At 40.0% G+C, this 13,061-nt stretch overlaps 1 protein-coding gene across 3 annotated transcripts in view; it reads right to left on the reverse strand.

Moving 5' to 3' along the window:
* ttyh3 (tweety family member 3) overlaps positions 1 to 13,061 on the reverse strand; it is a 119,836-nt gene that overhangs the window by 23,647 nt on the left and 83,128 nt on the right. For all 3 annotated transcript variants that reach the window (XM_033041037.1, XM_033041035.1, XM_033041036.1), the window contains exons 8-9: positions 7,050 to 7,105; positions 5,051 to 5,143 (exon numbers count right to left, since the gene is read on the reverse strand). In XM_033041037.1, coding sequence (XP_032896928.1) covers positions 5,051 to 5,143; positions 7,050 to 7,105 — 149 coding nt within the window. The remainder of the gene's footprint in view (positions 1 to 5,050; positions 5,144 to 7,049; positions 7,106 to 13,061) is intronic.

Raw genomic sequence — 13,061 nt, forward strand, 5'->3', positions numbered from 1 at the left:
ATTACAAAAAAATGATTAATGAGAGAATGATTTGCACTCTGAGATTAGAAAGCTTAATAAAGTGAAGATTTTAAGAGTTAATTAATTCTGGTCTGTCACTCTTCTATGCTCTTTCCCTTTCAGCCTACACACCCCCTCTTTCTATGTACTCTCCTTCCATTTTGATAATCATGGCTAATTCCGTAAGCTTGAGCTTTTCAAATGGTGTGGCAGATCTACTCATTGTTTCTGTCAGCCTTGCCCAGGGCATGGGTTCTTGCTGGGATGTCTGCAGTCAGCACACAGTTGAAACCCAGAACATCGCATTACAGGTCTCTTGGTATAAATTGCCAGTTTCAGGGACAGAACATGACTAGCCCGCTCTGGTATTGTAACTTGCTTGCCGTTTGGTCAATGTACACAATGTAACGAGATGCCATTTTTACCCAGGATCAGCTGGGCAAGTGGGCTGAGGAATGGCAAATGATGTTTAATTCAGACAAGTGTGAGGTGTTGCATTTTGAGAAATCAGACCAGGGCGGGACCGTCACAGTGAATGGTAGCGTCCTCGTGAGTGTTATAGACCAGTGGGATCCGGGAGTACAAGTACATTGTTCCCTGAAAATTACATTTCAGATGGATAGAGTGGTGACAGCAGCTTTTGGCATGATGTGCATCAATGGTAAGATATGTTACATTTGTTGAAGACATTGGTGTGGCTGCACTTGAAGTATTGTGTTTAGTTTTGGTCAATAGAAGAGATGCCATTAAGTTGGAAAAAACACAGAGAAGATTTACAAGGATGTTGGCAGAATTTGAGGGCCTGAGCTACAAGCAGAAGTCGGGCAGGCAGGGACTTTATTTCTCGCAACACATAATGCTGAGGGGTTATCTTACAGGGATGCATGCAAACATGAAGGGAATAGATACATTATCTTTTTCCCAGGGTAGGGACAGGTTTAAGGTGAGAAGGAAAAGTTTTATTAGGAGGGGCAACTTTCACAGAGTATGTATGTGTCTGTTTCACAGAGTGTATATGGAATGAACTGCGAAAGGAAGTAGTTGAGTCAAGTACAATAACAATATTCAAAACACATTTGGACAGATACATGGATGAAAAGGTTTGCAGGGATATGGGGCAAATGGATCTAGCTTAGATGGGGCATCTCGGTCAGCATGGATGCGTTGGACAGTAGGGGCTGATTCCGTGCTGTATGACACTAAGATTCTACAGTGGCTTTAAAAGCTGGTGGGACCAAATCATTCAAATACACTTGGGTTCTATTAAAAAAGTTACAAATAATTAGATTAAAATAAATCAAATTGCAAACAAAAAATCTACATAATATAAACAAAAGCAGCATTTAGACTATCCTAATCATATCGAGAAAACTCCTTATTTGTGCTAATCCTACACCCTGCAACTAATTTACTTCAATGGTCTACTTGTACCAGGATAATGCCGTGAGAATCAATAGACATATTTCCCAGCTCAAGGCTGTGAAGGCTGCACTGCAGCTCATGCTAATGGAACAGCCAGTTTCAGCTTTAAATGCAGGCAGATCTTGGTGGGAGAGTCCCAATGCATTCAAGGGTATATACACTGATTAACTTTAAAGGAAAAAAACTGCTTTCTTGTTCCTTTGTCAACTAATTTTAACGTGCTTTCTCTAGTTATGATGCATGAGAGAAAAGTTAGCTTTTCTACCCTCCATTTAATATTAGCTACCCTCCAATCCACAGGAACCGATCCTGAATCTATAGAACATTGGAACGGTTTATAGAGACACTTCCTTAATTACCCTGGGATGCAGACCATCAGGCCCAGGGGATTTATCAGCCTTCAGTCCCATCAGTCTACCCAACACCATTTCCTGCCTAATGTGGATTTCCTTCAGTGCCTCCGTCACCCCAGGTCCTCTGGCTACTAGTACATCAGGAAGATTGTTTGTCTTCCTTAGCGAAGACAGATCCAAAGTACTCATCTGCCATTTTCTTGTTCCCCATAATAAATTCTTCCACTGGAGGACTTGAATTCCAAGGAGACATGATAGGCTAGGATTGTTCTCATTGGAGCTATGGAGGCTGAGAGGATGACACTTAGGAAGTTTACAAAATTATGAGAGGCATAGTAGATAAGGTGAATTGCTACAATCTCTTTCCCAAGATAGGAGTCTAAAACTAGAGGGCATAGGTTTCTGACGAGAGGGGAAAGATTTAAAGGGAACATTGAGCGCGTAGTATGTATATGGATGAGACGCAGAGGAAGTAGTTGAGTCAGGTGCAATGACAACATTTAAAAGACATTAGTACATGTTCATGCAAAATAAATGTTTAGAGGGACATGGGCCAAATACAGGCAAATGGAGCCAGCTCAGATTAGCACCTTGGTCGGCATGATCGAGTTGAGCCAAGGGTCCTGACTCTATGACCTTCAAAACTTAAGGAACAGCACTGTTCCAGCCACTCAGCCACCATTCCAAATTACACCATTTATATCACCTAACCACAATTTTGTTTCTCAGTCACAGAGGCCGACGTCAGGAAATCCTTCAGAGGGGTGAACCCCTGAAAAGCGCCTGGACCTGATGGTATACCCGGTCGTGTTCTAAAAACCTGTGCGGACCAACTGGCAGGAGTTTTTACGGACATTTTCAACCTCTCACTTCTGAGGTCTGAGGTCCCCACCTGCTTTAAAAGGGCATCAATTATACCGGTGCCCAAGAAGAGTAAGGTGACGTGCCTCAATGACTATCGACCAGTGGCACTAACGCCGGTGGTGATGAAGTGCTTTGAGAGGCTGATCATGGAGCAAATCAACTCCTACCTCGACAAAAACCTGGACCCACTGCAGTTCGCTTACCGCCACAACAGATCTACGGTGGATGCGATCTCGCTGGCCCTCCACTCCGCACTGGACCACTTGGACAACAAAAACTCATATGTCAGGCTGTTATTCATCGATTACAGCTCGGCATTCAACACAATCCCCTCCAAACTGGTTACCAAACTCGCAGAACTGGGTCTCTGCACATCCCTCTGCAACTGGATCCTCGACTTCCTCATCCACAGACCACAGTATTGGTGGAAATGTGTCAGCCTCGATAACAATCAGCACGGGAGCACCTCAAGGCTGCGTGCTCAGCCCCCTGCTGTACTCACTCTATACCCATGACTGCGTAGCCAACAACAGTGCGAACTCCATCATCAAGTTCGCTGACGACACCACTATTGTGGGGCGTATCACTGATGGGGATGATCGAGCAACTGTCCATATGGTGCCAGCGCAATAACCTGGCCCTCAACACCAGCAAAACCAAGGAACTGATTGTGGACTTTGGAAGGAGTAGGAGGGGGACCCACAGCCCCATTTATATCAACGGGTCGATGGTTGAAAGGGTCAAGAACTTCAAATTCCTGGGCGTGCACATCTCTGAAGATCTTTCCTGGTCCGAGAACACTAACGCAATTATCAAAAAAGCTCATCAGCGCCTCTACTTCCTGAGAAGATTACGGAGAGTCGGTTTGTCAAGGAAGACTCTCTCTAACTTCTACAGGTGCACAGTAGAGAGCATGCTGACCGGTTGCATCGTGGCTTGGTTCGGCAATTTGAGCGCCCTGGAGAGGAAAAGACTACAAAAAGTAGTAAACACTGTCCAGTCCATCATCGGCTCTGACCTTCCTTCCATCGAGGGGATTTATCGCAGTCGCTGCCTCAAAAAGGCTGGCAGTATCATCAAAGACCCACACCATCCTGGCCACATACTCATCTCCCTGCTACCTTCAGGTAGAAGGTACAGGAGCCTGAAGACTGCAACAACCAGGTTCAGGAATAGCTACTTCCCCACAGCCATCAGGCTATTAAACCTGGCTCGGACAAAACTCTGATTATTAATAACCACTTTCTGCTATTTGCACTTTATCAGTTTATTTATTCATGTGTGTATATATTTATATCATGGTATATGGACACATTTATCTGTTTTGTAGTAAATGCCTACTATTTTCTGTGTGCTTAAGCAAAGCAAGAATTTCATTGTCCTATACAGGGACACATGACAATAAACTCACTTGAACTTGAAATACACCATTTATACACGTGCTAAATTTCACCAGGTCTAAGCTGTGCCCCCTTTACCCAAGTCTTCGTCATCAAATGGAGCAAAGAAATACAATTCTGGATCATTGGTCCAGATGCATCAATTTTAATTATATTGTAGTAGGCTGTACCTGCAGAATTTAAATTCAAGTAACTAATTAAATCTGGAATTAGAGTAATGCTGATTCCAATAATATAAAACTTCAATGAAACCTGTTTTGTTCACCAATGGTCTACAGCAAAGGAAATCTATCATGCTTATGCAATCTCTCCCATGCGCGACTCCAGAATTATCAATACCATTGATCTTAACTGCCTCCTCAGTACAGGCGGAGTTAGGGATTGTTATTAATTGCTGGCATTGCCAGCAAGGTCAATATTACGTGAATGAATAAATTAAATGGGTAATAATTTAAGATCATTTGCAAAAGAACCAGACGCAAACAATTATATTATTGCAATCAGGGATGCTGTGCCTGAAGAGGTGGTTGGAGTAAATTCAACGACTTTCGAAATGTAACATTAAAAAGGGAAAGAAAATTTTGAATTACTGGAAGAAAAAATAGCACAGCAGTGAGGCTGATTGAACTTCTCTTTTACAGAGAAAGCGTGGACATAACAGGCAGTTAAGACTCCTGTGAAAAATAATTTAAAGTTGCAATGAACCAGGTTATATTCCTTATATTGCTCAATCTGTAGAGATTATAGAAAAGATGCAGTCAACAGATAAAAGGAATCATAAATGATAAATATCTGAATAACCCTGATAAACATTATCCAATTCACAAAAAGGGATTTTTCTTATGGCACGATTTTCTTCATCATCATTCAATCACCACTGATAGTTACAGTTCCTATTTCATTTCACTGTAAATTGTAAAGATTCAAAAGATTCTTTGGAAACTAGATAAATCAAATGGAAAGTATGTACACGAAAAAATCTATTCCTTTCCTCCAGATGATAATACTTACACGAGAAGAAGGGAACTCTGGAACAGCTGACTTTAGAAGTTCAGAGACATGATCCTGCATCTCCACCAGAGCTTTATGGCTGCTGGACAGTTTCTGAAGGGGGTTAAAAGAAATAAAAGTTTCATTCTTTGCATCTTCTACACCTAAGCGTATTTAACTGTACTATCTTCTTGCACAGGTAGAGCATTGTCAGTCTTTTTCCCCAGGTTGAAATGTCAAATACTAGAGGTAGTGGGTGGGGGGGGGGAGGAGGGCTTAAAGGAGTTTAAGGAGGTAAGTGGTCCACTCTCCATTTTATGGCACTTTTGCATGCAACCACGGGAGGTACAACACCAGTCCTTTCCCATTCTCTTCCCTCCATCCAGGGACCCAAACAGTCCATCGAGGTGAAGTAGTGACTAACTTGCAGTTCTTCCAATACATCCATGTCTACAGTGTCAGCTCCTATACACTAGAAGAATCATATGGAAGTTAGGTGATTTCTTTGTGGCTATCTCAATTGAGACTGCAGGAAAGATCTTGCGATTCTGATGGCTCCTTCTTTAACTTACCATCCCACTTAGTTTATTTTAGAGATACAGTGCGGCATCAGGCCCTTCGGCCCACTGAGTCCACACTGACCAGCGATTCCCGCAAACGAACACCATCCTACACACACCGAGGACAACGTACAATTTTACCAAGCCAATTAGCCTATAAACCTGTACATCTTAGGCGTGTGGGAGGAATCCAGAGCACCCGGGGAACCCAAGTAGGTCACGGGGGGAACATACGAACTCCATACATCCAGCACACGTAGTCAGGATCGAACCAGCAATTCTACCGCTGCGAAACAGTGCCGTCCCTCCACTCGGACTTTCCTGCTTACGTTCTTCTACGTTGTTACAACAAGGTCTATCGAGCACCTCATCTTCCGTCTAGGCACACTGAGCCTCCCAGTGACAATGCTGAATTCTCCAATTTTAGGTTCTGTACTTAGTTCCAAACTAGATATTTGGCCTGTATTCACTTTGGCTCAGGTTTTCTTGTTCTATTAATTTAGTCTGGCCCGCTGAGCATGCCCCACAGCCTTGCCATTACAATTCATCACAGCGAAAAAATACTTATTAAAAATGTCCTCGTAAATGCACCCATTAACCCATCTGGATTCACTCCCATACTTTTGTGTCTTATTTTTGTAAACCAGCATCTGCAGTTCCTTGTTTTGACATTTCTCTAATTCTTGACTTGCTGAGTGTTTCCAGCATTGAAACATTTGTTCACCCAAGTTTCTAAATATTATAACCTTCACACCGGCCATCATAGTCAACTTGTTCTCATTACTAAAGAGTCAAAGCACTCAGCAATATTTAATAGTTTATTTTGTTGTCGGATATAATAGGCATAAAGATATCTCGTACTTGACTATGCTGATGGTTTGAGAAATAATTTTTTTCTACTTTGATTTGGTTTACAAATTCTCTGCAAAATATACATTAAAGGAAGGGTCTGCAGAACTAAAACTCCTCTAGCTTTGTTACCCAAGTGAATGCCTTCTAAGTGTGAGGAACTTTGTACAGCTGTGTTTGGCAGGTTATTTTACATTGCTGAACTTCACGTGCAAGAAATATTTTTATTCCCCACTGACTCACGAATTTTGTTTTAAAACAAGTTTCCAAGTAAAACAGATAGATAGAACATATTATTAAGAGCACTGTAACGTAGTGCCAGTGTAGACATAGACATGAGCAACAAAACTTCACTGTTTATCCTTGCAGCAGTGAGAACACTAATGCATTGGGGTGAAGCCAGAAGTTTTGTATTGGCTTGAGAATTTTAAGGTTTAATATGTCCCTGGATGTATAAATGGGATAAACAGACCAAATCCAAATCTAGAGCACCGGGACTAAGAAGGGATAACAATCTATTTTTATCTATATATTTCCTTCTGAGAGGCATATAAAATGTATATACACAAAAATATATTAGATTGATGTATTACACACAAACACTAACTCACGTGCTGAAAAGGATTTGGGTATCCAATGTTGCATACCAGGTAATAATTTAAAGCATCTGCAAGTAAAAAAAATGAAATATTATAAATTATTGATAATATTTTGAACAGATTTGAAGAATTGTATTTAATTATTGATAAGTGTGTTGAACAGATTTAAAGAATTGTCAGGTCACTTAAATTATATATGGAACAAGCAAAGTACAAGGATACCGAGCCAAGCTATGTCAGCCTTCCAATCTATCATTAAAAACCTTAAATCTACCTTCAAAAATTTAACAGTTCTTGATTAGAAGGTACGCAAAAGGCTGGAGAAACTCAGCGGGTACAGCAGCATCTATGGAGCGAAGGAAATAGGCAACGTTTCGGGCCGAAACCCTTCTTCAGAACCGTTTCGGCCCGAAACGTTGCCTATTTCCTTCGCTCCGTAGATGCTGCTGTACCCGCTGAGTTTCTCCAGCCTTTTGTGTACCTTCGATCTTCCAGCATCTGCAGTTCCTTCTTGAACAGTTCTTGATTAGTATTGGTGTCAGAGAAAGCAGAAGAATGGGGTTACAAGGGAGAGATAGATCAGCCGTGATTGAATGGCCTAAATCTAGTCCTATCACCTATGATCAGTTTGACAGTATTCCAGTGGGTGACTTAAGACCAACTGACAATACTAGGATTAATGACGCACTGAATGATATAAGAACAGGTTTTTGTTTAAGTATGCAAAATCCAACGTCTCCTCTAACTAAAGCTAATTTTACGCACAGTTAAATGCAATGTTGGCAATTCTTTGTTGAAAAAAAAATGATTGGATGCATAAAATTAAACCAAATGTATCCTCAAGTCATCCTTGCAAAACAATTGTCGTGATTTTTAATAATTAGAATATTCACTAGCACTTTACCAGACTGAAAATTTGAAAGTTTAGCTTTACTGTTCAACATACATTAAGGCATTGAATCCAAATCTAAAGTATAAATGTTATCCTAAAGATTTTAACACGTAATAATGACATATCCATTTATTTTATATCTGATTTCCAACATTTGTAGTTTTTGGTTTAAACACCTTGCCTCTCATCATGGAATTATCTCCCGACATATAGATCAGATTCCCTGAAGATGAACCTTTCCATAGCAATTCTTCACAAAATAATACATATTAATTACATTTCATTACGCAGTTTTTTAAAATTAAATGATTATTAAACAAATCGAATCTCAATTTCCTTCTTGCTCCAATGCTGAATAATTTCAAGAAAAATCAGAATGATACCCTATCTTCTACCAAATAAATTGGCTTTTTATATTTTCATGGGAAAATGCAACTGATTGCCTCGAAATATTTATAAATTTTCTTCCTGTCACGAATGATGGATTCTAGAAAAACTCGGTGACATGACAAGAAAACGTGACATGTAATGTGTAATGTTTGGTGCATCAACTGTTTAAATTTTAAGCTTTCGTTTTTCAGTGGGGACATTGATTATGCTGAATGATGCATGCATATTAACTAAAAACCAAGGTTATCAAACCTACATTTAATGGTCGTATGTTATTTTTACACAAAATACAGTTATCTCAAAAATGGTTTCCATTGTTCACACTTTCTAATTATTCTGAGGGAAAAAAAACATAAAACCAATTTGTACTTGCTGTCATGCCCTAAGACCCAGTTACCTACATAATCATTTATGACAGAAGTACTATATTTCAGACTCATTTAGGACAGGTATTTAATAATTTATCATTACACATTATTAATCTCTCCATTGATAACTTCAATGCTCTCTCGGGTGGTAAGGAATGCAGTAGGTGGGTAACTGTTCAAGAAATAATTAGTTAAGGATGTTGGTGGAGACTGCTTCTTGAACATTAATAGTCCCCATGAAATAACAATGATTTAATATTGCACATATTTCTAAGTTCTACCAATTCTCTTAGTTTATTTCACGTCAACCAACAAATAACCAGCAAACATTTTTCTTGTGCCTCTTCCTACTATGTACTGTATGTTAGCAACACTGTCCAACAGTTATTTGTTTCAGAAGGATTTATTTCCACGTTTACACTAATGCAGCGAAGCTGTATCTCACAAACTATCACAACTATACCCCTTTTTGTTAACATAACACCAAGATAAACCTGAATATTTTCCTCAAATTAAAAAAGGTCAGTTATTTTAACTATGGTGTATGGCACTAATTATGGCGCGATGAAAATGAGGTTTCCCTATTGAGTAACAGATTCTGTACGAATCTGTATCCAGGTGCATAAGGTGACACTAGGATAGAATATAGAAACAAGGAACAGCGGATGCTGGTTTACAAAAAAAAAAAACACAAAAGTGCTGGAGTAACTCAGTGGGTCAGACAGCATCACTGGAGAGTATGGAAGGTGACAAATCATGTTGGGACCCTTCAGTCTGATTGTGGGTGGGGGGGGGGGGGGGGAAGAGGATGTGGGGGAAAAAAAGCTAGAAGAAAGGAGGGGCATGACAGAGCATGGCAGGTAATAGGTGAGCTCAGGCTTTTCAAAGGCAGATGGTTGGGGAAAGGCCAGAGATGGGGGGGGGGGAAAAAAAAAGGTGGTGGACAAATTGATTGAAGAGTGACGAATTGTGATGCCTGAAATGTAAGACGCTGGATAAAGCATTGTGTTATTTAAATCACAGCAGGAGATCATTTCTTAGCTTCTGCCCACAAGGGAAGGCATCCAGTATAATTAAAAATTGAAGACGAAAGTGGACAGACCAATTACCCAGCGGCTCCTCTTTCCAATGAATCACAAAGACTGTCAGATCCATCAGAGAAACCATATTAGACTACGGTTATCTGCCAATTTAAAAGGCTGCATGCATCCCCACAGCATATATCCAAGATTACCGGATATAGGGGAAAAAACAATGTCTTACGATTAATTTCTGTAGACCTCAGAATACTATCACAGCCTAAGAATTCCTTCCTACACACTAAGAAATTATTATACTAGTCAGTATTTATATTTGCAGTGAGATCAGTATATCGTGTATATTATTTGGATTGGATGTCTATATTTAGTTTCTATTTAGGCAAGATTAATATTCAAATTATTATTTATGTTACATGGATGGTCAAATGTAGAAAATATTACAGGTAGACACAAAATGCTGGAGTAACTCAGCGGGACGGGCAGCATCTCTGGAGAGAAGGAATGGGTGATGTTGAGTCGAGACCCTCCTTCACTTCTGAAGCTGCCCGTCCCACCGAGTTACTACAGCATTCTGTGTCTACCTTAGAAAATATTACATTTCCATTGTCCAAATATATATTTTTTACATCCATGTCACTTTCCTGAGATACAGTCTTTGGCTCAGACTGAACCCAGATAAAGTCCTGGTCAAAACTGCATATTTGGGTTTGAATCCACCCAAGGTTCAACACTGAGTTCAACAAAAGATCATAATCCACTGCCCCTGTTCGCTTTAACAGCAGTTGCACTATCGCCTTTTGCATCCCTAGATCCATTATTAAGACCTTATAATCCTATAATTAAGACCCTTTGTTTGTTAACTTGCGCTAACCCTAATCACTCAGATCCTCCATTCCTAAGGAGCCCCTCGCTTTCTTTCATCTCCAACTTCTGTAGGTCTGATCTTGCTCAAATTCCATTGAAACCTCTTACAGTTCCAGATATCAACATGAAATATTCCCATTCAATCACTGCAGATTCTGCTTACCTATTGAGTAATCCCAGCAATTTCCAATTTTACTTTATCGTCTCATTGCAGAAAGCATTGTTGGAAATAAATTAATGCAGTGAGATACAATTAGTTCAAAATGTGCAGGAAGGAACTGGTTTACACCGAAGATAAGACACAAAATGCTGGAGTAACGTAGCAGAACAAGCAGCTTCTCTCCAGATGCTGCCTGTCACCCATTCCCTCTCTCCAGAGATGCCGCCTGTCCCGCTGAGTTACTCCAGCATCTGCAGTTCCTTCCCACACATTTCGAGATACAATGAGAGTTCAGGATTTCAATCACGGCTACAGAGGATCACGACTACAATGACACTAATGCAAACTAAATGTATGAAGAGAATAGCTGGAATAGTGGCAATTAAATATTTAAAGGATTGTCTTTTTTCCCCCAACATCATAGTCAAAGAGATTCTTCCTCACATTAATTTCTGAATTGCTTACTTGCTATCTGCTTACATAGGAAGCATTTTACAAACCAGGATGTTAATTTTACTCTAAGATGACAATGCACGATTAAAATCAATTTAATCAGATATACTTTTAAAATTCTGTATTTTTAATATGATCAAAAGCAGTCTGCATCTCATTGAAAATATATCATGGTGAGGAGCTTCAGACACAGCATATAGCCTGATCAATACAACTTTGAAAATGTAAATTCACTGATGAGGAGCCATCATGTATCAACAACATAATTCGGACCAGATCATATTAGTAGGTGCTGAATCAATGACTAACTAGCTACCTTCACAAATAAGTAATTATTAAGTGGGCTGTACAGTTAATAAAGATCAAACATAAAAACAGAAAGTGCTGGAAATACTCCGGTCAGCCTGCATCTGTGGGTTAGAGAAACAAAGTTAATTTTCAGGTTGAGGATCGTTCGTCACAACGGGGAAGGAGCTGAAAGAAGCGTTAAACTGCGGTGAATAATGTAGAGGGGCTGTCTCGGACAGCGTAAATACAGGGACATCATGGGCATCATTTGTAAACAAAATTACCTGACCCAGAAGCAAATGGGAGCAATTAAGAGCCAGAGAGAACATGGACAAAAGAATGTAGGAGTGCATGCAGAGCTTACAGTAGAGAGCATAGTCGGGAACGGTACAGTGGTGCAGCGGTAAAGCTGCTGCCTTGCAACGCCAGAGACCCAGGTTCGATCCTGACTACAAGTGCTGTCTGTATGGAGTTTACACATTCTCCCCTGTGACCACGTGGGATTTCTCCCACATACCAAAGACATGCAGGTTTGTAGGTTAATTGTCCTCTGTAAATTGTCCCTAGTATGTAGGATCGAACTAGTGTACGGATGATTGTTGGTCGGTGTGTTCTCGGTAGACCAAAGGCCCTGTTTCCACATTGTATCTCTAAACTAAACATTATACTTCCCTGCCACAGAGGGTAGTCGAGGCCAGTTCATTGGCTATATTTAAGAGGGAGTTAGATGTGGCCCTTGTGGCTAAGGGGATCAGAGGGTATGGAGAGAAGGCAGGTACGGGATACTGAGTTGGATGATCAGCCATGATCATATTGAATGGCGGTGCAGGCTCGAAGGGCCGAATGGCCTACTCCTGCACCTAATTTCTATGTTTCTATGTTTCTATATGTTAATTGTACAGATAAACCTGTTGGGAGGTGGGAATTGGAAATAATCAGGGTGGCAAAGGCCATTAGAGATGTCACAGATACAAGTCATTCAATTATGATTGATCGCTGAAAGGAAACATGCAGCAATTACGTATTTTTGGATAACTAAACACAACCTCGAGTTTTAACAAGGCCCCTATTTCCATGGTCAGCTTCCATTATGCTCTAGATTCAAGGTAGGGAAATTTAAAGACAAGTTGATTTCAAGTCTAATCTTCAAAGGAAAGTTTGTTCTTAATTGGTGGTTTCTATAGGGTTGTAATTAACTTCAGAAACAGTCTAGTATTTCAAGAAGGCATATAGGTTCCAGGTACTTCAAAAAAGTCCAAGTGTGTCAAATGAAAGCTGACATTCACAAATAAATGTTAAAGTACTTTGTTAACATGTAAATGAGCCAAGATGTAAGAAATATATCAGTAATTTTATTTATTTATATGGTAAAACATTTTTCTCATCAATAATGCATATCGCTGTCAGTTCAGAATTCTCAAATGGATAAATTAGAGTAACATTATCCTTTTAGAAAGAAAATGAATCTTGCTCGAGCAGAACAGAATGAACACCCTAAAGTCTGTTGAACCTTTTAAGAGACTGATCTAAAAAGCAGCAAATCCACAAATCCACAGCAGTAGAGTTGCT

Source organism: Amblyraja radiata, chromosome 22, assembly GCF_010909765.2.
Source record: "Amblyraja radiata isolate CabotCenter1 chromosome 22, sAmbRad1.1.pri, whole genome shotgun sequence".
Taxonomy (NCBI): domain Eukaryota; kingdom Metazoa; phylum Chordata; class Chondrichthyes; order Rajiformes; family Rajidae; genus Amblyraja; species Amblyraja radiata.